Source organism: Amblyomma maculatum, chromosome 8, assembly GCF_055883805.1.
Source record: "Amblyomma maculatum isolate TAMU_Amacu chromosome 8, ASM5588380v1, whole genome shotgun sequence".
NCBI classification, from domain to species: domain Eukaryota; kingdom Metazoa; phylum Arthropoda; class Arachnida; order Ixodida; family Ixodidae; genus Amblyomma; species Amblyomma maculatum.
Window position 1 is genome coordinate 93,216,382 of NC_139351.1, and position 26,128 is coordinate 93,242,509.

Sequence of the window (26,128 nt, forward strand, 5' to 3'; positions counted from 1 at the left end):
ATCCTGTACTCATGCACATTAGAGACGTCTTGAAAAATTGTTTGTCGGCTAGTGAAGATATCGGGTGCGGTTTAAGGTTCCTGTGTCTGAGTTAATTAGTGACTAAAAATTACAATGGTTCAACGCTGCTGAACCAAATATTGACCGAAAGCATTAGCTGCGGGTGACCGACCGTTCTTCTTCTCTTTTTTTCTTCCTCAGCCCACATATAAAGCCCCGCTTTAACCAACCGATATGAACGTGCCTTAGTGGCCTACAGGGGTAACGTGAATGTCAGGGTCCTGAAGGGCGATTCTGACATAACCGTCCCATGTGAAATGAGAGGCCCAAGTTGACAGCTCCTGCCAACTTGGGGTCGTCTACGGGGGTCGTCTAAAGGTCAAAGGTCAATGGTGGTCACTGCCGTTCAGCGCTGAAGGCTGAAAATGCGAACAGTATTTCTTTCGCAATAAAACTACTTACTCAGACTGCGGCTTAAGACAATTGACAAATTAGAAGAAAGACATTGTAAGCGTTTTGTTATAATTTTTTATTGTTATGTTTGAGCGCGTGCTGAAACGTGCGACAAAATGGTTAGGCGAACTTTCATTTTGTTACCTTGTATTTCCGATTCTTACGAAGCAGAGCATCACGCGCAGGTCTCTAAACTGCACATTCATTGGACGTCTTGGTAAAGATGTACCGAAAAACGTCGTTGCGCTTTAGATAGTCAGAAAACTATGATTTCTGAATTCGTACAACAAAACTAAGTCATTTTCAAGTGCGCGTTTACGTATACAGCGCGATTTAAATGAAGCATGTGCCCATCAACCCGCTACTGCCAGCGAGGGATCAGCGGATATGGCCTCTGGATCATATCCGCCAATCATATCAGCGGATCAGCCACTGTGCAATGTGAAACAGGACAAAGTAGAAAACCATGGTTGATCTTTTACATTCCCAGGTGGACGCAAATTACGCCAGCTGGTTAGGGAGAGCTGCTCATGAAGCATAGGATTCAGCGAGAGAGGCTGAACATTGAAGACAATGACATTTGTTCTGTGGGCTTCGGCAACTTCTATGGGCCAACGATGAAAGAAGGGATGGTGAAAAAAAGGTTTACCAAGAAGGAAAGCAGCAGCCAATCACGAATAAGATACGGTTGGTAAGTCTAACTATTCCACAGTTGTAGTAACTGCTGCTTCAAGGACAAATCATGTGCGGAATGGAAAACAAATCTCGACATATGCAAAATACCTCGTTGCTTGACTGGTTGCCTTGTTGAAAGGGCAGTTATGCGTAACCCCGAGATGATTAGTATAGGCAATATTTTTACTTAGACGAGGAAGAACAAGCGGGCAGTGGTGCGGACGTGAGCGCTTGCGCGAGGTGCGCCGCAATTTATGAAAATCATGTCACGGTCCTCGGTCATTTTGTCTCTGTTCTCCGGCTTGCCACCCCTAACATTCTGGCGAAGGTGCGGGGTGGTGCATCTTTCCTTATCCTGGCCCGGAGCCTCTGCGCACCACGTCTTCTTCCGCTGTCGGCAGCAAGTACCTGAGACGCATCGCATTGCTCTTTCCCAGCCGGCCGGACCTGACGCGACCTCGCCGTCCCCCGCCCCGACCCCAAGGCACGACGATGGAGCGATTTAGCCAAATCAATCCACTGACCCGGAATGCCATCCACACGGCCACAAGATGTAACGAGAGACGCGATAGACCAGATCGCACTTACCCGAGATGCCGACCAAAGACCCCAACGACCCCCAATAAGCCCATAGACATAACCACATCACTCCTGCCCATGACATACGGTGTACGCCTGGGTCTCGGCCATCGGATCTTGGCGACCTGTGGCCCGAAAGCGTTTTAGGCCACGCTTCATCGGTGTTGGCGGCAAACTGCGATGATCTCCATTGAATCTTCTTCCCTTCTTCCGCTTCTATCTTCACTCATCCTGTCACGCCTATCACCATGCCATGTATTTCATCGACGTCGACAATCTTCCTTGTCCATGATCAGGACGATTGCTCAGTGGCCCCAGGTAATGTTACGAACGAGAAAGAAGAAGCGGGCAGGGGCGCGGGCAATGTCGGCTACAAATACAGCGTTATGAGAGACATTGGTGCGTAGAAAACCCGCGCAACTGTTTTGTGGCTGCTGTTTTCTGGTCAAAAATTAGTGAGAAGATGATAGCGATTACCCTGATGCATGTCTGCTTCCCTCTGAAATTTTCGCACACGTTTGAATATCGAATGTGTGCCGATGCTGTCCAACATGTCGTTCTTTGCAATGTGGGGACATGAGCGTGCTAACTGCGAAAGCAGACCAACATGCGTCGTCGAACCTGATGAAGTAGAACATACAGCATTATTTTTAATGACTGAGACACGCAGTGATGGCCTGAAGAAAAATATTCCGCGATGTAGTGGATATTTGTCATCTTAACAATGCCCGTGCAGAGCCTACGTTGGGCCGTATCAATCGCGATATCTAAAGGACAATGCTGCCTTTTTGTATAGTGAGATATATCTTTATTCCTAAAACAAAGATATGTTTCCTGGCAATTCAGGGGCAGTTTATCGCATCGTTTCACGAGTTAAAACAGCCGGAGCATATCATGGTCTTGTGTCAAAGGCCTCGTTGTTGACCTCATCACAAATTCTACAGCAGGTGCCATCCTTTAATCTAAACAATTGGCCCCATATTTTCCCTTTTCTGTCCCGCACTGTGCGTGAAACGTGCTTGAAAAATGAATGCATCAATGACAAAATTTAAGGTCAGCTCTACACATTCTTATGCAGGCCCCATCTTGGTGCACACGGCACGGCCAAAATGGTAAACATCATCTATACATGAACAGCAGATGAACGGCACCAATGGTTGTTTAAATAAAATTAACTGGGGCTTAGCTTTAGTTAAGCCCGATAGGTTGCGAAAGCAATAATAGTATGGCTACGCTATAGTTCCGTTGCCGTTCTTTCTCTGTTTCCTGAACGCGTCTTTGCTGCCTAGTTGCATTCCTACGTTTTTGACTGCTGAGTGAACAAGTCGACAAAGAGTCTTCAGTGTTCAAAGCGTCCATTACATTCCATTCGGAGTCGTCACCGGTTGAGGACGGTTCAAGAGAAGCGCGACGCGCTTGTCTAGCTGCATCTTGAGCGCGCCGTCGAGCGAGATGCTGTTCCCGTTCTTTATCTGTCTCTTTAGCCCGCTGTCGTTTCCTGGCTTCATCGAGACGGCATGGCTTTTCTTTCTGTTTATCAGCGATGCACAACGAGTGCCTCAGTAGAGCAAGCGCGAGCATTTATATACCCATCGTTTTCCTCCTGCTTCTGCTAGAGAACTGCTAGAGAGAGATAACTGCTAGAGAAGAGGTAACAGCAGCGCTTCCACTCGGTAGCAGCGCGGCTCCAGCTGCAGCGCACCGTGCCCACCGACCCCGCCACCAGACGACTCGACTTGGTAGCCCATCTTTCGCACCTGGTATGACGTCACAGTGACGTCATCATCTCATCCGCAGCGTGCCGTGCCTACCGACCGCCGCCACCCGACGACTCGACTTGGAAGCTTATCTCTCGCAGCTGATATGACGTCACAGCCATCTGGGGTCATTAAAGGACAAACTTGCCTACTGACCGTGGCTACGCGAAGGGCTGAAAATGGTATTAGTATTGGTTTCGCAATAATATTCGGGATTCATCTCTACAGCGTGATCACGTCTGTTGTTTTGCGCTCCTCGTGCGTCGTGAACTGACAAGTCGAAGCGATTCCTAGAAATCTTGATGGGTCTCAATGTGTAAGCTGCATTACAGCGGACATCAGGAGTGCGTATTCTGTGCGGCAATGATGAAAATTTTTTCGGCATGTCCATGCGTATGGTCCTCTAAAAACTCAAAGAAGCCGGCCCGTTAACGTGATTTACATGGGCTCCTCCCTGATCAGTGCACAATAGTTGAATACAGAGAGGATATTCTTGTTCTTTGCCTTACTAGTTAAGAAGATACTTTGTGATGAAGCCTGGCTGTCACAAAATTGGTGCACATTTTCGTTGAGTCAGCACAGCGCAAAGGAAGCGCTCGCGTCGCGTCGTGTAGAGGGTTCCAGAATATTGAAGGAATCTCTCCTTTCCCGGGCGAGGAGAGCTCGTAACCTTGCGTAGATCGGTGCCATCCCCTCCTCATCATTCGATAAGCGGCGGCGTTGACTGAACAACCGGAGAAACAGCGGGATGTCTCCAGAATTTCCTACTGGCCAAGTTTGTGCATATTGTGCATTATAAAGTTACAGCGTAAAAAAAAAACGCACACACAGACAATACACACTAAGAGCGCTTTTGCTGGTCGTTAGCCTGTGTGTGTGTGGTTGTTTATTTTGAGTTCTAACTTGATAAGTCTCCAGAACGTTCGGCCGAAGCTGACCGATGTCGATGCACATCTTGGCGGGAGGAAGAGAGAACGCTTCTACAGTGAAAGTTACGTGCATGTGCGCGCCGGCCTTATTTGCTCTGACCTTCTCGTGTGTTAAAGCTCTGTGTTAGTTGCTTAGCAAGACGGTGCCATCAGCGAATCTCCGATTACGCAGGCATCCAATTGTTCCCAATGTAGGCATTTGAACACTTCCTATAAAAAAGCGCTGAGTAGTATTGGAGAGATCATGCCTCCTTGCCTAATACCCTTCTTTATTAAAATGTTATTCCCTAATTAAGAAATATGGCCGCTGTTCACTGCAGCCACTATAGATGTGCTGCAGTACTTTTATATACGGCTCATCTGCACCGCGATTTCACAACGACTATGTTCCTGCTGATGTTTGACTGCGTCTATAAATTTCGTTCTGATAATTTATCTATGCTACTTATAAAGATTGGTTATAAGCCAAGAAATTTTCTATCACTTAATTGGTTGAGAGTATGCATATGATTTATTATAGAGTAACCTTTACCGAAGCCCGGCTGATTGTCTTGTTCATTGAAGTCTAATGTGCTGTATATAAATAAAGAACGCCCCGTTATCTCGACCAGCCTCAGTTCAGTGGTGGTATGCAGAATTGAAGCTCTAGTGCAACACTATAACCTGTTCCAACCTTCACGCCTGGACAGTAGTCTTTTCAAGTACACGTTCTTCAACTTTTCGTCACCTCCATCAAGCCCCCCCCCCCCCCCCCCCCCCCATTTAGCTCCCTCACCTTGCCATCTTTTGCGAAGGCGCTGTTTAACTCTTGCCTATGATCACTCAATTTTCTGAGGAAGGCCAGTGCGATTGTCGAAACGTTGGCTATAGGTAAGTGAGGCTTCTACCAAGAGGGTTCTACTTAAATTGAGGACAACGCAGAGGGCTGTAGAACGAAAAATGGTAGGGGTAACATTAAGAGATAGGAAGCGTGCAGAGTGGGTCAGAGAAATAACTCAAGTTACCGAAATTCTAGTGGAAATTAAGAAGAAGAAATGGGCGTGGGCAGGACATGTAGTGCGAAGAGAGGATAACCGATGGTCGCTTAGGGTAGCAAACTGGTTTCCAAGGGAAGGAAAGCGTAGCAGGGGGCGGCAGAAAGTTAGGTGGGCGGATGAGTTTAAGAAGTTCACATTGATCAAGTGGATGCAGCTAGCACCGAACCGGGTTAATTGGAGAAATATGGAAGAGGCTTTCGCCCTGCAGTGAGTATAGTCAGGCTGATGATGATGAAATGAGGCTTCCATCTCACTCTTCGGTCCATTCCTGTTGTGTTGGCATTATAAGTCGTATTTGTGCCTGGAATTTAAGTTTAAAAGCCGTAATTTGAAACAACTCGAGCGGACCCTGCAATGGTCAGACTAATTCCACAGATGTGCGACGGCGTGTTATAACTTGGCTCCGTTCCCCAATCAGTGCAAAGGCTCTCTCTGACATCGCTTCTAACGTGACGATGGGTCCACTCAGACCTGCATTTCTGAGAGCAGAATGAAAGAGTTGTTATATTTATGTGACAACCTTTCCCTCTTTCTGCTTCAGCCTCCAGTGAGATGCACGACAACGTTATCGTTTCCATGATGCAATATATGCCCGTTGGGCACACATCCAAACCGCTGCGCGCAATACAGACAAGATTGCTCGTTTCTCGGCGTGAGCCGTAAGACTCTCGATAAGCGTACAACCATGCCGCAGCTCTTTCATCGACGACATTCTTTGACCAAAGAGACTATACAAGGCATCAAATAAGCGGAACTGATTTCGCTCTGGACCCGGAACCTGCAGTTATGGGTTGCCACTTCAACGTGCTTTTCTTTTGTGTTGTTCGCTGTTGTTACACATTGCTTCATTTGGCTGATAGATCTCATTGCAGGCACCAAGATCAAGAACTGGAGCAGTCATAAAAATTTGCTCTCCCCCCTTATCCCAGCCGCCAAATAGACAGATCCCCAAGCACTTCCTTGTCGGCGTCTGTTCGAACCTTCGCATAATAATAGGCTGATACTGGCACCACTTTATCGCTGAGCAAAAAGCCGATAGTGAGCTCGAGTATTAAAGCCCTTTTCTAGAGGCCCATACGTTTGTCTGCCTGCGAGAGCTCGCTCTTTGGTGTATATCACCCTAGTCTTCTCATCGAAAGGTTTAGACTACGGGTAAGAACTTCTTCAGTCTCTTCCAAATTCATTAGACATACCAACGGAGGACTTTGGGAGATAAATTACTTACTCGTATTGCTTTATTGTGATTCATCAATTACAGGAAACATCACATTGCTCCCTGAATGATCATAGAGAGTCTAAAAACAGTTGTGTCAAGCTGTAGGGCAAAGTTATATGTGATGGCTAGAATTAAATTTTGCGGGCTTTTTAGGATTTACTTTCAAAATTGTTATCACGAAATCATTCTAAATTTAACTAGAAATTAAAAGGGAACTAGCCCTATAATGTTATCGAAACTGCTATGTATAAGTGGATGTTGTAAGGTAAAGAAAGACTTTGAAGTGTTTTTCAACCGATGAGATTGAAAGGACGTCCGTTCTGTGTCATTCCACCAAAAACTTCTAACGGCATGTCTTAGACGTATACATGCAACCTTACACGTGACGGTCACTTTCTTTAGAGCCGTGTGGTGGTCTCCTATGGCTCACCTGTAGCGTTCTGCCGCGTTGATCCCGAATAACGGTTCAGCCCTTAATGCACTTTGATGTACGAAACCGTGCTTTTTAGAGGCGTCTTGATAGAAACGCCTAATTAATTGTCTCTCCGAAATCCATACTTATTTAGATGGGACTGGGCACGAAGGCCTATATAACGTAGCGAAGCATGCGGGTCCAATTGTGTGGTCGTCTTCGGAACTGTTATCGCTACGTACGATTTCGGGTCGTTTGAAACCGGAAACCACTACAGAAAATTGTTTTTTATCACGATAGAGTTTCTGTGCGGTTTTAGACTGTTAACCTGCTGTGACAACAGGAATTTCTGTAATAACATAATGATTTTCTGCTGTTACAACAAAAAGTACTACAGATACAGGGTACAGAAAAGTACTACAGAAAAAACACTAGTACATCAGAGAAGTACCATGGAAGTACATAAAATTTGAACATTTACTACAAAACTACAGAATATTTTCTCGTATTTTTGACATGATTCCGTAGTTCTTTTCGACTGGGCGGGCGAATTCACACTGGAAACCCACAATTTTTACAGGTGCCCATATGGCAGAGGCTTCTACTGGTATACGAGTCAGTCATAGCCCCGAACACAGGCGGAAATACAACAAATAAATGAAACGCTCAAGCCGGGTGCTCGTGCCGTGTTCAGTTTGGAAAGCAAGCTATTTGGGAATGGGCACTTCTGGCCTACTCTTGTGGAAGTACGATAACGCAGCGAGCTTTATTTCTGCTTTTTTACTGAGCCCAACACGTAGGCTTAAAAAACTGCTTGGTTGTTTTCTTTAACCTGTGGCATAATATTGTTACGGTGTAATAAGAAAGGGGTGTGTATTTACAGTGCTGAGGCAGCGGGATCAGATGAAGCCTACTAGCCCCCAGAAAACCAACGCTTCTTCCTCCTCTTCTGTCACACCATCACAATCCTTCATCGTCGTCAGTAGCGTGACAATATTAAAGGAGAGTAATTGGTGAATAACATATAGGCTAACTTTATGGGCCCTATTACACCGAAGCCATAGTGATAAACGTGGAATTGTGTTTGACGGCACGCTGACGTTCACACCTTGGGACATGATCTAGTGAGATTTCGTCTAATACGATGACTTTTGAGAAAATTAATAGACACCTCATCAACTTTTCAACGACCAAAAATTCAACTGATCATTCTTTATTGCCCGCCTAGGTCATATATACTATCAACAGGTTGCATCTTCACATCTCAATTGCAAAGAACAATATGGCAACTTTTCTCGTTGCATGGTTGTATGCCTGTCAGCCATACAATAATCTCATTACATTACCTCTGCTCAACTCCTATATTTAATGGAGTGGGTGGCTTGTCCTGGACGGGCTACTGGTATAGTGGCACTCCTGTAGCACGTCTACTGCCTACTTTAATAATGGGGCTAAAAGTACATTGTAATAAAAATGTTATCGCTCTCTCTTCTAAGCCGAAGTAAAAAGATGTTTTCTGGGTTTCCGAGTCACGCACAAATCTTACATTAGCTTTATTCAGAGTTATTTCACTATATAGTTTCCTCCAAAGGGTGCCGTACACTTTTAAAATAGAAATTTATGCGCTGATAAAAGATGGTAGCGTGAAGGAGTCATTCTGAAGGTAACAAATGTTCCAATTCAACATGCCTTTTTTTTTTTCACCTCTCAGGATTAGCTCACGATCCGTTCTCCTCATCACCTGAATAAAATAGTAGACGCGGCAGGAATCACCTGTACAGAATCCCCTGTATCCCCTTACAGTATCCCCTGTAGCACCTGTACAGAATCAGGTTGAAACGGTACTTTTTTTAATATACTGCCCTGGTGCTATGTGAAGCTCGCTCACTTCGTAACGCTGGCATGTTCACTAAGAAAGGCATCAAAACACTCGCGGCTGTGCTTGCGCCGTGCGTATAGAGTTCGAACAACGTTTTGATATGTCCTTAAAAACAACTTTCGTGCACCTAATGAAGCAACGAATCGCGCGGCGGGTCATCTATACCACAGGTCAGTGTCCATTTGGCGGGGGCTACACCCACCCGTCCACTATCGTCGAATTCATTGCTGCCGAAAGTCAATGCTCCGAGTCCGTTTGTAAGTATTCCTAGGCCGATAACTCACTCGAGATAAAGGGTTCACAGACAGAAACAGGTCCAGCGTCGACAGTGCGCATTGTGTGACACGACAGAAGCAAATGATTAGACCATTGTACAGGTGGCATCCGCAGGTACGGATAAGAACGGAATGTTTCGAAAGCATGTTAACAAGAAAAACGTGGTCTGAAAGCTGGCATATTGACCAGCCTTCAGACCGCGGGCGTAGCTTCACGCTCGTCTAGTCGAGCAGTGCGAAAAGAGTAGACTGATTGTGTGACGAGCAAAGTCGTGTGTTATTTTTTTGTGCTATCTGAATTAATCGAAACGCCTCTAGATGGCAGAGCTTGAGCCGAACGTGACTGTAAAACTACTGACGAGGGCAGAAGTCTGGTTTCGAGCTATTTCCGCTCTTGGCACCCAGATAACACACTGCAGTTTTTAAGCGTACAGCTTTTTAGTTTGTAGCTGCAAAAACTTTTATCCGCCGATGTTCGTGAAGGTGGGCAGTTTTACTAGCAGCTAATGCAAGGAAAGTCACCTTGAGGCCGGTTCCAATCCTTAGTTGGGCGCTATTGTGCATGCGCATACTGCCGTTAAGTCTTCGGTGCTCTAGAAGCGCTGTAGAGGCCCTGGCGAGCATGACGCCGTTACTCTATCGGTATCGTTTATAACAGTAGTAATGTTATTATCAGGGAGAATCTGAACGGTGTGATATGTTGACGCCAGCGGAGTGTTTAGCAACACTGGGTAGGGTGTAAACTGTCTAGTGTCCGTTTCCACCCTCCCCCTCTCCATTATCCTTCCTCTCGCTCCTATTTCCCTAGTGAAAAAAAACCGTATGAGTCACAATAACTTCATAGATATCTCATACTAAACTCATACAAATCTCATACATTGCCATATATTTCTCATGTTGAATGAGTTTATTACGAGATTATATGAGATTTGTATGAGATTAGTATGAGAATTTGTATGAGGTTATTGTGACTCATAGGGTTTTTTCACTAGGGAATTGCGCGCCAATGACCACAACAATGCCTCAAAACTGGAGACCGTGCTATACACAACCGTCACAGGCGATGTACGATGCACAACCATCACGAAAAAGATCTCAAGATAAGTCATAATTCTAACCCCAATGTTCTTTTCGCGAGTTGTAGCAAAGCGTAGCTACGTTCTTCCTTTAAATGGCGGCCATCATACTCTAGCTGAAACAGAAGCCAACGCGTTTTTTTTTTTTCATTATTTTGTTGCTCCCAGCCATGAGCAAGGGGGGGGGGGGGGGGGGCAAGCACAAAGTAATCACCAGTTGTGTTATGCGGACACTTCCCGGTACGAAAGAACCGGTCATATTCCCCGCATCTGTTTGTTCGTGCAGGTGAAGTGGAACTTCCTCAGCGACCGAGAATGACGTGGAGAAGATTACTACCTGTTTTGGCTCTAGCGCTAGCTTTAAATACTCAATCGTCTGCCAAAAGTGTGCCAGACGTCCAAGCATCAAATGATAAAGACTGTGAGTACAATGCGGTCGCCAGCAGCTGGCTGCTCGCATCAGAGGTGCGAAATAATGTTTTCTATGCATTGGAGCTGACTGCAATGTCTAGATGTATGTAGAGAGGGCCTATCTAGAAGCAGCCAAAGAGGAACAACCGCTCCTCCCAGCCGGAGATCAATTGGAACAAACTTTGATGCGACCAAAAGAAACTTTACGTTTCATTCTAGAGAAGACTAAAACCAAGAACGTTATTTTTTTTAAGGCCAGGCCACCCTTTTTTGGGCGACCACAAATTTTCACAGCCATAGAAACGGCCGATGAAGTATAAGAGGCTTGCCGAAGAGTCGATATCTTATTTTTTTTTTATTTTGAGGGATGGGGGGTTGGGGGGGGGGGATTTAGGTGACTCTGAATAACTAGTTATTATGTGCAGCTGCGCACTTCACACAGCCACGAATATTTGCAGGTTAGCCTATATTTTATCACACTTCATGGAGTAAAGACATCAGTTCACACTACACCACGGACTGCTTCTTCGCTCTCCCCAGATATACCGACTGCGATCAGCCTCGGGGTGGGCGTCATAGTAGCCATCTTCATAGCAGTCCTCCTGGTCATCATCGGCATCATCGTGTGCTGCGTCTTCATGATCAAGGCATGCGCCGCCAAAAAGGTGGGCACAGGGCTGCACTGCCGATATCTGTACGGCAGCAGTCTTTCTACAGCATTATGCGGTTTTATCGTGAACACTGTCAAAATTTTTCACGCTTCAACCACTGGCTCGTTTGCGGTGAAAGTGCGCACAGAGCTTGCGTATAACGGTAACGTTTGTACCGTGGCAGGTTGTAGAATGACGGTTGGGCCATGGTTAATGCAAAACCGCAATGATATTTATAGAAGTCGACGGACCGAAGCCCACAAAAGCCATTTGCTTGCTGGAGAAGAGCGCTGGTGGCGCCATCGCGTTACTGCAGTGGAAAGCGTCACTACAAAGTGCTGATGAGTGCTTTGTACGGTATGTGGGCCGCTTGAATACGCCGTTGCGTCATTTGCGAATAAAATCGCTACACCAGTATAGGCCACTAACCAGGCAACTCAAATCAGGAAATTGCGATGCCGTCTCAGCAATTAAAAAATAGAGTTCAAATAATGCTTTTCCATTGGTAACACTGTATTAAATCAGTATTAAACCAGTTTTATCTGATATTTCTTCGCGAAGTTGGACGCAATGTTAAAAGCACTCCAGTTGAAACAGACGAAACGCTTGCAACGCCCCCATCGGTACAATATGTCGTGACGCTTTCCACTGCAGTAAATAGATGGCTTCACCAACGCTCTTCAGCGAGAAAGCGACTTTTGCAGGTATCGGTTCGTCGACTTCTACGCAGGTTATTAGGGTTTTGCATGGTTTTGCATAGTTTACGGCTCAGCCGAGTAAGTATCATTCAAAGCACGATAAAAAAGTTACTGTTATACGTAAGCTCTATGCGCAGTTTCGCCGCAAACGAACCAGTGGCTGAAGCGGGAACATTTTTGAAACTGTTGACGATAAAAAAAAAGAAAAATACTCTATAAGTCTCAATTTTGTACGCTACACCAGCGATTTTTCACTTCCGCCTTTTTACTCTCACCACCAATTTTCAACACCTCCGGATTGTGTTTCACAGTACACCATGCTCGGCGTTTGTACTTCACGAAAATGTGCACATGGTTAAGCTGGTCCCCGTAAATCGAGTTTAGTACGCTGCACTGCAATAAAGAAAGAGGCGAAGTGTGAGCTTGCTTAACGTGTTAAGGGCCCGCATAGAAGACAAAGGCTAGGCTGGCCTTCAGATTGCGTGCGGAGAATCGAGTTTTTATTGCGAAAGCAATACTGCTCTAGGTTTCGAGCCGTCAGCGTAGCGCGGCCGGTACCACGTCTTACCCACGTGACGCTGTGACGTCACACCCAACGTGGGTGGCAGGAGCTGCCAACTTCGGTCTCTCGTTTCACATGGGAAGGTTGTTAGAATCAGCGTGCTAGGACCCTGGCACTCATGTTACCTCTATAGGCCACTAAGGCACGTTCATATCGGTTGGTTAAAGCGGGGCTTTATATGTGGGCTGAGGAAGAAAAAAAGAGAAGAAGAAGAACGCTCGGTCACCCGCAGCTAACGCTTTCGCTCAATATTTGGTTCAGCAGCGTTGAACCATTGTATTTTTTAGCCACTAATTAACTCAGGCACAGGAACCTTAAACCGCACCCGATATTTTCACTAGCCTGCATATAAACTTACAATTTCTCAAGACGTCTCTAATGTGCATAAGTACAGGATCGACTGGGTTTCATTTGAAAAGAAACGCATTTTGTAGAGGTGGCTCATGAAATTTCGTTATGCTCAGAAAGTCAAGGTTACTGTTGTTAGAACTGATGCTTGGGCGAGTTGATATCAGTGACGATCAGTTGATTAGACTAAAACTGATTTGAACGCCACCATTGACCTTCGACCTTTGGACGACCCCCGTAGACGACCCCAAGTTGGCAGGAGCTGCCAACTTAGGTCTCCCGTTTCACATGGGACGGTTATGTCAGAATCAGCCTGCTACGACCCTGGCATTCATGTTACCTCTATAGGCCACTAAGGCACGTTCATATCGTTTGGTTAAAGCGGGGCTTTATATGTGGGCTGAGGAAGAAAAAAAGAGAAGAAGAATGCTCGATCACCCGCAGCTAATGCTTTCGCTTAATATTTGGCTCAGCAGCGTTGAACCCTTGTAATTTTTCTAAAAGGCATCCGCCTGCGCGCATCATAATGAAGTTACGATGCGGCATCATGGAACACTGCGCCATAATTTCCTAAACCTCTTCAATTCAGAATATTACATGTGGTATGCATACGTCGTAACTCCTCCGTTACCAACGCGATGACTGTGGTCGACTTTAGTTTAGTTTCTATATACCTTCAATAAAAAACCACGGAAGTGTTCACTTGCCAGTATATCTAAATCCTTATACATTCGTCCCATTTAATGAAATGCCTTTGCTTGAACAATTAAACAAACAAAGGTTTGCAAAGAAACGCGATGCTGCTTTTAATATAGTAATATAGTTAAAATGCAATTGCTTTACTTTTCGCGTTTTGGTTCGTTTCCTTCCTTTACCTTGAGAGCAACTAGAAAATATTGCGCAACAATCACTACATCGAAACGCGTCCAGAAGAAGTCATGCTGATGGCATTCTAGCAGTTGCAACCAATTTTTGCCGTAAACTATGTCTTAAATTATTTTTCACAATTCTGAGCAGTCGTACAGAAGCACAATATTTACTATGCTATTGCTGCGTGAGTGATAATAGAGTCCCTGGTAGTTTTATTTCTGCTTCTGCTCTTGGAAAGCACTGCGTGCATGGATGCATTGCATGCACAACGTTTTAGGTCCACTTTAACGAAAAACCAAAGAGGAGTGCCGCAAAAAGCATGGCGGTGTGACGCTCAGCTTAGGAAGCGTTTCCTATGCTTCAATGCTAGTCTTATTCGTTCCTTCACAACTGCCTTCCGAGGGAGTTCGCTATTCGGTTACTTCTTAGTTCGCAGTACTTGGGGGGAGTTGTGCACTGACTCCAGAGGGAAAACCGCGAATTTATTTCAAAATTCAAATGGTGAAGGAATAAGCGCAGTTATGATCACACTGCTCGTGGGCGGCAAACTGCTAAAACGCTTACTAATTTGGGCGACAAAATGAAGCTCGAATCTGGTAACCTGGATGGAGCCGTAATTTTAAGGCTTGAATAGTATGGAAACAATCAAAGCGTAGCGCTTAAAACATATCAGACGCTGTCTATTGCCTGCTAAAATTGCGTGTCCACTGCAACGCAGTCGGCTGATATTCGGTTTGTCCACTGTGGTGGTAACGAACGAAAATATTTCACTAATCACAACATGGGATGCTTTACACACGGCTCTTGTATTTATCAGAATAACACACGAGCTTGAACAGCGGCTAAGCGTCTCAGGATATCGCCATTCGGTGTTAAGGTCAAGGCTGTTTGTTATTCAGAGGATATGGAGCTGCTAATGTGAGCAATAGACTCACCTTTCTATGTAGCTTACCTAAGTTCACTAACGGAAACCTCAAGTTGGTGCCGATAACTGATAAGCTGCTGGAACTGTCATGCATCTGGGAGTTTCTATTAGAAAAACAAAAACAAGGTGTTTTGCAATATGGTGTTGTAAGTGTAACACGAAATGTGATTTCTAATACAGAGCATTGCTTCTGACTTTTGATTAGCCAGTCGCATCTGCAACACTTTATTGCAATTCCTTGAAATGTCACAAAAGCGGATAATGTTTTCGTATCGGGTGGTTATGAAGAAATTACATAAAATAGGAACATTTAGCATGCTGTGCACCGTTTTACCGTTTGCGTTACCGGACTACCGAAAACCCACCGATCATCAATGCGCCTGCTCTGATTGGTTCAGACGTGGCGGAATGTACTTAGCAGGCGAAGGTTACTATAGTATACGTCCTTTGGTAGCATATGCACATTTGGCAGCAAATGCAATACCTCTTTAGCTGTCAGGCACCTAGCGCCATCTGGTGCCCTCAGTGTATGCTGCCACGCATCGGTGCGAATCAAGCACATGCGCACTGGCGGAGGCGGGCTCACGGTGCTCCGTGAAGGCAAAAGGTAGCAAGGTATGCGGCATGCTAAAGGTACCTAATATTTCGATACACCGGCATTTCATCGGTTAACCCTCGTGTAAAAGTTACCGCCGAAGTAGTGTGATACGTTCGTACGCTACAGTGGCGCTTCGTTAAGGGTTCGATGGAAACGCGTCGGGAGAAGGAAATCATCTTGAATATGAAGAAACAAGCACTCGTCATTCACGAAGAAACATAAACGGGATAGTTCGGCGTGGATTTTAGGAACGGGTTTGAGCGTGGAATGAATTAGGTGCGGTGATAATTGCTTTGGTCTCAGCAACATGTTGACTGACTCGAAGTTAAGAAATTTTAGATGCAATTTGAAGGACACTTGAACTCCGCCTTCAAAGAGGCCCTGAAATGACAACAGTAACATTCTGATGCAGGAATCCCACAGATGTCGTCTCCTAGTGCATTCGAGTCAAATTTAAAAGCTGTACCTGAATGTATAATGAACAAATACTTTTAAAAAGTTCTCTTGGCGACCGCTCGCAGCCGATTAGGGCGAAACCGCAACCCGCACGAGCCTCTCCGATGACGTCAACAGAACGTTCTAGGTGCACCAATTAAGTGGACGCTTCAAAGGGACGGGGCTGGACGTGGTGTGGCAAGGTGCCGTTGTGTGTTGTTTTCTTTACTTTTTCTAGGTCGCCGGCGTGCGCTGAGTTGAGGGGTTGCAGGGGGAGCGTCATTTTCGATCGTCAGTATGATCGGCTTATAGAAATTAGCTTAAATATTCTTGCGTTGGGGAGAGAACTGATGGAATACCTTTTGCTCGTGCTCGTCTTCCTGTGTTAGTCAACACCTTTTCATAGGCCATTTATTGCTATGAAGCGACTGCGTTAATGGCTTCCACCTGAGGCAAAGGTGGCCTCGCCCAACTAGGTCCATGTGCACTAAATAGGCAATTCTGCGCCTACGCGTCTCTCGCCCCCCGTATTGGCGGGTGTGACAATAGAAGCACAATTACCTATTATAGTGCGCATGTTCTTGTAGGTCCAGGTCGCCACCGCCTTTCGCAGCGCTGCAAACAGCTTCTGAAACGGAGTATACGAGCAATGTGTCATCATCATCATCATCAGACTGACTATACCCACTGCAGGGCGAAGGCCTCTCCCATATTTCTCCACTTAACCCGGTTCTGTGCTAGCTGCATCCACTTGACCCCTGCGAACTTCTTAACCTCATCCGCCCACCTAACTTTCTGCCGCCCCCTGCTACGCTTTCTTTCCCTTGGAATCCAGTTTGTTACCCTAAGCGACCATCGGTTATCCTCTCTTCGCACTAGATGTCCTGCCCATGTCCATTTCTTCTTCTTAATTTCCACTAGAATGTCGGTAACCTGAGTTATTTCTCTGACCCACTCTGCACGTTTCCTATCTCTTAATGTTACCCCTACCATTTTTCGTTCTATAGCCCTCTGGGTTATCCTCAACTTAAGTAGAACTCTCATGGTTAGCCTCCACGTTTCAGCGCCATAGGTGAGTACAGGTAAGATGCAACTGTTATATACTTTCCTCTTTAGCGATACCGGTAAGCTGCTAGACATAATCTGCGAGTGGAGCAATGTGTAACTCGGGATAAAAGCGACCAGCAGTGTTATGTTCCCACTGCACCCTTCCATGTCAAAGGTGCTACTCAGTATCGCAGCTTTCCTGGGACAGCACACAACCCACTGGCGAGTCAGTGCGCTACCAAGCTATCTGGCAACTACCAGATGCCTCTCGTATGCTCGTTAATTTTCGCTAGCAACGGCGACAACGCCGACTCCAGGTTTTTCGGGGTTTTGCTTTGAATAGTTCGGTCACCATACTCTGTGAGACATCTCTCTCGTGAATGTTGGTCAAGACGCCTCTTTAGATCAGTGTCGTATTCCTAGCATGCTCCTATAATCTGTAGCTCTGTTCGCATTGTAGCTACAATATCTTCAAGATAATGACTCAACCTTGTGCACGCGCATGCTCCTACTGATAACCCATGAGAATTTTGGACACAGTAGCCGAGCACCTTATCCACAAAACCGCCATGACGAGGCGGAGAAAAAGAGACAAGGTTATTATTTTTTCCCCCATTGCCCGCTTTGAGCCAGTGCGGGGCATACTTCAACCATCCCCTCCCCCTTTCCCCCAAGCGTTGAGCAGTAATCTCAGCTGAAGAGGCATGATATAACGCTTGTATTCCGACCTGCTACATTAGCCATAGATTACCTCTGCATGTCCCCATGAAAATGGTGCATTCTCCGCGTCCCAATGTACGCGCGCAGCAGGTACAAATAATAGCGAATAGATATGCGTAAGAAAGATAGTACCAGACAGCTGGCTTCACCATCCAGACTGACCTGGTTGTCATTAAATTTAATGTAGAAATCAGAGCAAAGAAAAATGCACAGGAACATATTGGCGTTTGTTGGCAGTGTACTGGCCCTACGTAGGGCCGGACATTGTCGACACAGTACCAATATCGGGCCCATCGTCTGCGCTCCCTGCACATAATCGAGGATGGGTGTTACAACATAACACAACAAAGAATACACAACACATGACGGGCGCCGTGGACAATTATGTACTTTCTTTCTTGTTCCTACCAGCTGTGCTTTAACTTAAAATCAATGAATCAACAGCGTAGACCAAAGTCCTCTTTGTGATAATAGAATAAAGGAGGGACAGCCCTCGGAAATTTTCCTGGAGAGGGGAGCGGCGGAAAATAATAGGCGGGATGTGGCGCCCAACAGTGGGCTGAACTACGGATATGATGATGAACTCTCAATCAATGCAGGAGGTGCACACGGTTGTCTACAGTAGTGACCCGAATCAGCATCAGCTGCCGCCGCAGCAGCAGCAGCAGAGGCCGCCGGAGGCTCACCTTACCACACCGCCTCAAGCCTTCTGCCCTCCACCACATAAGAACTAGCCTCCCGATGCATCCAACGGACAACAGCAGAAGCTTAAGACGCGCGTCAAAATGCAATGACGCACGAAAGGTGCGGCACACCACATGCCAAGGCATGGATTACGGCCATGACTGCGCAATGCAGAAAAAAGAAATCAAAATAAATGCTTGTCCTTCGCAATCAAGAGTTTCTGTCATTCAATTTCTCTTTATTCCCAATTTTTGAATTCGTCATTATGAGCGAGTAAATGCTGACATGGTAGAAAGTACTCCATGTGACCACTACCTTTTGGAGTTAGGAAGAACAATTGCTCTCTATTTTCGGGTTTCCTCTGAGGCACAGTCGGAGGGGACGACTTCATGTTCTTGGCACCTCTTAACGGCGTTGTACCGCAGGAGTACGGCCCTTAGCTCACGTCCCCCGTTTTGGAATCGAGAGCTGCCTGCTCCCTTGGCGGTAGCGATGAAACCGAGTCAGTGTCAATGAGATGAACAAAGTCGTCTTAACACAGCGTGTACAGGGCATTATTTACAGCAAACCAGCACGCGGACCGAGGACTACAAGCTAGACATAACTGGCAGTGGCACTCTAGGCCCGCCAGCATTCATTAAAATCGTCTCATCGTCATCGGTAATATGTCAGTTCTCTGGCTTGCTGCTGTGTAACAATATTTAAATACAGGAGAAGGTCCCCTTTAAGTTATGTCAGATAGCAGTGAATCTGCGTTGGAGGATTGAACCTTCCTACAACAAAGCAATGATGGAGAGCGTGATCTGTACGCGACTCCGATGCACTTTAAAGCGAAAGTCTTTAATGGCTCATAATGTCGGCGTTCGTTCGTCCGGTCACACTATAGCTGTCAACCAAATTACTTCATCCCCCGAAACCGAAACTAACACAATCAGAAAAATAAAAATCCGGTCTTCAGTGAAAATCAAACCTCCATTCCTTACATCCCTCCATTTCTTGCAGTGAAGGAACACTTGCAGTGACGATGGTCTTTGCTGTATGTGATGAAAATGCAGCGCATCTGAATGCAACAATGCTAAAGGTAGGAAAAAGCGTTCAGTCAACAATGTTTTTTTTGTCAGTTTTCCACACGCCACTATATTATTCTTCAGATATTGCCTTATCGATACGCATCGTGTCATAAATCAAACGCACGACAGCGACTGGTATATATCATCTTATTGACACATATTATGTCATGATTGTGCATTCCCCCGTGTGATTTTTTTTTTTTTCGTTTGACTTTTTCGCCTTTCAAAGCAGCTTTCACGGTGATGGCATATCCGTTAATAACAAATTGAGGAGCTTTTCTCTGAAACAAGCCAAGGACGCCAAGCACGAACCTAGAAAAAAAAAGCGAAATTTTCTTTTCCGCATAAACCATAGCTCTGAGAAAGCTGTTTGTTAAGCGGTCTGCTTATACACAATTAGAGGAACTGTGCACAAAAATAATACAAATAATTTTGTTAGTACCAAACGTCCAAACATAGATTTGCCTCGTTTGATGTGGATCTTTAGATGCCGCCCACCTTTGTTCCAGAAACCTTTTTTCGCTTTTATTTCGAACTGTGTTTATAGAAATATTACTTAAAAATAATATTCTTAAGATTCGATAGAAAACCATTCCGAACGTACATTAGCGACGTGCAACCATCAAGCTCCCATCACAAGCGTTCATATGGCACATTATTTTTTTGTGTTCTAATTTCGGCAGTGGAAATTTATACTAGCTTGAATTTATAGGACGTGCAATTTATCCTACTCCACAGTAGCATATTAAGTTCATGATAAATAGAAAAATTGTAGACGCATAGAGGATACTAAACAGCAGGGCAACCATCGTTTCATCCGGTCAACTCGCTAGCAATAATTAATCTAGGAAGCCAGTACCAACTGGCCGAACTAAACACGTTATTAAAGTTTGGTGAAGCGAAGGCGAAGGTTTGCTCGCAAGGCGATGGGGTTAATGATTCCATCGTTATCGTCGCCTTTTGAATTCAGATCTATTGTCTAGACCTTCATATCCTACATTGAGGATGACAGTAGCGGTGTAGAAGCGTTTCAAGAGGAGTCAAAACTGTGTGGTTCAACACGATATGCGTTGTCGGTCAAGTTGGTTCAGAACAATGAAAACACAGGTGGCACACACAAAAAAGAGAGAAAAAAAGAATCACAAGTGAATACAGGCGGGATGATGCCATTCCACGCTGCCTTTCCTTGTGATTGTCCTTTCTTCGTGTAACGTATCGTTACATAGTCAGAGCTATGATGCTGAAGCTGTCGAAAAAGCTCTCACGATTATAATCTGCTCTATTTGATCTATACATAAGTAGAATCTGGATCATTTTTTATTTAGAATAAGACTTGCGGGCATTTTTGCTATTCTTTATTAGGAGATATGCATGGCTTTGCTTGCCAACAAAGTAAAAATTTGATTTAATTTTGTTTCGTGGGTTTAATTGGCTCATTCTAAAAAAACAAAACAAAACTGCCAAATGTCTCCTAGTTACGAATATATTCAAACCACATCTGAATAACTATGCAAGAAATTGGACCTTGGGTCTGTTCTCAAAAAGATCACGGATTGTAAAAAGAAATCCTTCACGTTTTCTTTAGTGCAAAGACCCATAAAACTGATGTACCATTCACTGCTATTGTATCTGAGAATGGCACATGGAAAAATGTGCGGCTCTGTGGTTAAAAGAAAAATTAAAACTGCTTTCTGTTCAAGATCCCTTCCTTGTCCGTAAATCAGAGCAGGTGTTAGATTTTGTCAATTCATGTGCAGATCAAGGCGTTTTTGCTTTCTCTGTTGATATAAAAGACTTGTATTATTCCTTTTCGCATGACGCTCTGCTATCTTGTGTTGAAGATGGTATCGATCAGTGTGGACCGATTGCCTTTCAAAATGCTTGTGGTATTTCAGTGAATGGATTTTAGAACTATTAAGATTTTATCTGTCTTCTACTTTCATAGTATTGGAAGGAAAACCATACCTTCCGAAACAAGGCATCTGCATTGGGTCGTGCATAACCCTCATCCTAAGCGATTTATTTCAGCCCGGCTGGACAAATCTTTTGCTGATACAGAAACTGATGCTAATGTTATTAGGATTTTTAGACACGTTGACGACTATCTTATTGTATTTAACAAAAATGAGGATTCCTTCATGGATGACACTTTTAATGTCCTCGCGCTGTTATCGTGACCACTTCAAACCTATAGAACTAACGTTTGAATTACCTGAAACAGGTGTTATTCAATCTTAGATATTAACTTCATACTGCATCATGATCGGACGTGCTGGATGTTCAAATTCCGTGGCGAAAAATCATTGTTACCTTTCAATTCATCGCACTCTTAACTTCTGAAACATTCCATTGCTCGCCTTTCATTTGTTGATTCTTTCAAGACGACTTGCCCGTACTTCATGTGACAGTTGTTCACAACAGTGTAAGCGGCTGAAATGCACCGGGTACCCTTACAATTTTATTGTGTCTTTGGCCGAAGGTGTTCTGAAGAAAGTATGCCAGAACAAAGAGCGGATACCAGTCAAGTGGCCCCGTGTAAGAAAGAAAAAGCTGCCATCATCCCTTAAATTCATAGTCTGACCCATAACCTCAAAAAAGTAGAGGAGCGATCGGGAGTTAGAGTGGCTTTTTCGGCTCCAAATAAGTTGATTCATCTGCTCACTAAAACTTCGTCACAAGTAAAAAAAGTGGTAGGCTAGACAAAGAGACATAAAGAAAAATTTGTTAATTGCATCCAAAATGTAGTCTATCAGATACCTCTATCCTGTGGTAAGCAATATATTGGTCAAACGTGCAGATGCCTCAATGATCGGCTTCGTGAGCATGGCCGGGATGTTAGTAACATGCGTGGTAAAGGTTCGTCGGCTCATTGCCGTGTTTACAATTGCATTCCTCATCTCAAAAAAAGTTCGTTTGAAAAGTGCACAAAAAAAAGGTTAACGCGTGAAATAGTTGAAGCTGAATGGATTACTCTTTTGAAAGATAAATGTGCAAGTAGCCCTTCTTTCCGTTGTTGCCAAAGGAGATTGCGTATCGGGCTGATACGACTTGCTGGCGCATGTGACATGTGGTGGTATAAAAACCCCTCATCCTTCCTTGAATAAATATTAGTTGGAAGTTAACGCTGTGTGTGTCTTCTTTCTTTGCCCTTGTCTTGGTGTGCTACAATTTGTTCCCTTCGATCATGTACTGTTGTGACCATGCATGGTCCGCGCTTGCGCGCACCATTGGGCGCCAGTGAGCATGCTTTGCTTTGTCGTGACCCTACAACTGCCAAGTTGGCCCTGTCAAGGGAACGTCAAGAAAAATACAAAGAAACGTCGCCCTGTGAGAAATAGCCGGAAGTGCTTTTGTTCAACTGTTAACTCTTCCCGTCGAGAGGCGCTATTGTCAAGTGAGGAATGCCTATTGTCCAAAGGAGACGATCGGAGTGACACGTCCGCTGACGTACAGGAGAAGAAAGGAGCATGAGGATTACGGCCATTAGAGGATTTCCCGTGAATGCATGAAAGAGTCGCAATTGCCGGAAAGGGAAAATGCTGGGAGCAGTTTTCGTGGCGCGCACGTACACTTGGGTTTCTGAGAAGAAAATCCACTTGCCGGAACCAACATAACGAATCTTTGCAGAAGAATCGAAAGTTACCTCCTCGCCGTTCCCAAGCTCTACCCGCCAACAAGTGACCTCCCCCGACGAAACAATACTGGACCAGTCAGTGCATCAGACCATCAGTGCAGTGATGTGATCGATTGGTTGCCGATATCTGAGGGGTGTGCCCTGGAACTGATTGGTCAGCATCTTCAGAGAGGGGCTGGACATAGGGGGTTCTAAGGATGTTGCAGAGCACGAAATGAGGCTCTGAGCCCCGGGTAAACGGCTCATCCAGACGCTTCTCGCTATGAACTCTTAACGCTTGCCATTTTGCTGATATATCCTTTTTTTTTCATGTAAATAAGCTTTCTCAAAGTGCCATTAAACCTGCTTGTATATATTTTACCAACTTCGAAGATTCAATCCTTAATCAACCCGGAGTCTCTGCACGCTACCAAGTGAAGGCCGGGTCGACTTAGTCCCAGCGTCACGACAGTACCAACAAGCCAAAGTATCTACCCTTCTGAACACATCTGAATGTCTGCTGCCAACAACAGCACCCTAGACAAGCACTATGCATTGCACAAATAAACGCGAAAAGTGCATCGCATCAGGATATTCACTAAATGTAAGCAGAGAAACGTAAAGTATGGATTTTCCAAATGATCAATTACCATACGAACTTAAGGGAGAACATTTGAGGACCTTAAACTCCACGTTGAGGGGATTTTGTGATAGCGTTAATGAGGCACTTCAGCCAGCGGCTTTGAGCGTATAACTTGCACTTGATGGCTTTGCATATATCACTTGATTTTTATTTAATATTTATTTCTAAATTTAGCAAAATGCTCACGAGGCGCTAATTTATCTAATATGAACAAACGAGCATCGATGGAATAAGTGCAGCCTGCCTGACTTGCGGCCCGAGTGTTCTGGGCTCGGTTCTCATCTCGCCCTGATTTTCTTTTCTGTAGAAATAATTTACTCCAATATATTAAATCTTTTAATGGCGCTTGGGCCATTTTTCTACATTATGTGCGCTATTTATTGCATGTTTTAAATTCCATGTGACGTTTCGACCTAGCAGGCCAATGAGTTGCGGTATGTTCTGTTTACCTAATGAAGTCATGTGATTATGACGCTATGCCTTCTTTCTTTCAGAGCTCCTGTCGCGTTAAGTAGGTTAAAGTATACTGTTATTAGCTTTGCGGACGCCGATGCCGGATTACGCTTACAACATTGCTCAGCGATTGATAAGGAACGTGCACGTTTGTGTCGGCTTGCCATTCAGCACTTGATTGCAAGCTGCTTAGTGGGGTGCAGGGGCTCTGAGTCAATTTTAATTTATTGGCTTGGATTTTTCAGTTTTTGCTGTGAAACGTGTAAAAAATACTATTGGTTAAACACGGTTAAAGTGAGTTTGACGAGTTCTATAGCTCCGCTCTGCTTTGCTTTACTAATACCGCCTGTGTAGCTGATGTCATCGTTCGCCTATCATGTGATCTCTAACGATATTGAGAATGAATCAGCTTTCGAGCTCGAAGTTTAAGGTTAAAAGCAAGGGTTAAATCATGGTTAAGGGGACAGTTAGCCATGTGGTTATGCACCAGCTTACAACAGCATGAAACACTATTATAGGCAGATTAAGCCCCAGTTTGACCTTCCCTCAGCTTCAAGGCCATCACGACAAAACCATGCGGTCCCCGGTTTTATACATGGAGGAATACAGCTATCGCATTAATATAAGGCGAATTACATTACAAACTACTTTAGAATTACACGCAAGGACCGAGCCCTCTGCCTCAATGTGCATGTCCTCAGTCCTAGGTGTGACCGCGATTCGGCTGCGCATAGGGTAAAGGCTTAGAAATTTATCTTGAAGATAAGCTTGATGCACACCCTTTGAAACTCCTGTGCGTTAGCAAGTGAGATTGCTGTGCGTGACTGATTTCTCATTCATCTTATTATATCCTGTTTTTCCACACTCATCAGGAGTAGCTTGCCAGGCTCATTAGCAGATGAACATCTGTCATCATAAAATGCCCTTCTCCCGCTTGGCTGTGCGTATTAATGTGATAGATTCCAAAACGATAAAATGAAATTACAAAATGCTTAACACACTTCCAGTGAGCTTCCACCCACAGGTGAAATAAAGCTTCTCACAATATGTTGTAAGAAAATGAACCCACCTGTCGACGGCTGTGATCGTGCAGAGCGCTCATTAGCTTACCTTTGGACACGAGTGGCGTAGTGTTCTAATATTTGTTCCTTTCGGCAAATGGCCGGGATTACAGTGGCACAAACTGCTATTGCAAGCACAGTGAGGCGAAGAAGTCACTGCCGCTTTACTAAAAGGTATTTGGGCACTAGGGGCAACTGACAATAGTACATCGCCGCTCTTTGGTTCTACATTGAAAAATCATGGACTGCTGTGGTCAATCCAAACTAACTCTGTGTCTGAAGTCACTCAATGCGCTTGTTAAAGACGCAAAACTCCTAAGGTAAAATATCCTGAGAGCCTCTTATAATACTTTATATAGTTAAACGCTAAAGAGCATCAAAAACTACCAAGAAGCTTTAGTTTGCAGTTTTCCTGGTGGTCTGGGAGTCGAACAACCAAAACAATAAACAGAGCGAGGTTTACGTGCCCAAGGTCATACACGCACAAATAAAAACGGAGACCAAAGTACAAATGCTGACAACACACTATGAATTCTCATAAATTACGCAGTGCATATTTAAGTAGGTTAAAACATCCCAAAAATTAATTCTCTGCGCCATCAAAAAGAAGGCGTTTTCTGCTCTAAGCCCCAGCATTACCTGATTAGGGATCTTAATGCGTTCCATTTATAATGCGTGTAGGAAGACCATCAGAAGAATGCGAAACATGCTTCCGCGTTTTTATTTTAACCCGAAGCTCATCAATGACTTCGATTTTCTTTGGGCAAAAAATAAAGAAACACGGTATAAATCCGCTCAAATTTTCATTTCCAACCACTGTGTACCCAATAAAAAAATTGCTCGAACTGAAACAAAACATAAATACCATGCGTTCTTAAAATAATGAAACCAACGTTCTACGCATTCGTAATGGCAATTTTATTTTCTTCACTCTATAGACGGTTTCAATAAGAGGAAGTTTGAGAACAATCAGAGTGAAATAGTTTACAGAAAACATAACTCAAGACAATAGGAGGCTTGAACGCGCGAATTGTGGTTCATGTACAGCTGCT

The 26,128-nt window shown here is 44.6% G+C and overlaps 1 protein-coding gene across 1 annotated transcript; it reads left to right on the forward strand.

Moving 5' to 3' along the window:
• The first annotated feature begins 6,501 nt into the window (after positions 1-6,501).
• LOC146181829 (uncharacterized) lies at positions 6,502-18,440 on the forward strand. The gene is made up of 4 exons (XM_084575555.1): positions 6,502-6,582; positions 10,575-10,709; positions 11,240-11,364; positions 18,152-18,440. The coding sequence occupies exons 2-4, from the start codon at positions 10,604-10,606 to the stop codon at positions 18,284-18,286; spliced, it is 366 nt and encodes a 121-aa protein (XP_084431681.1). The 5' UTR covers positions 6,502-6,582; positions 10,575-10,603; the 3' UTR covers positions 18,287-18,440.
• Positions 18,441-26,128: the final 7,688 nt, after the last annotated feature.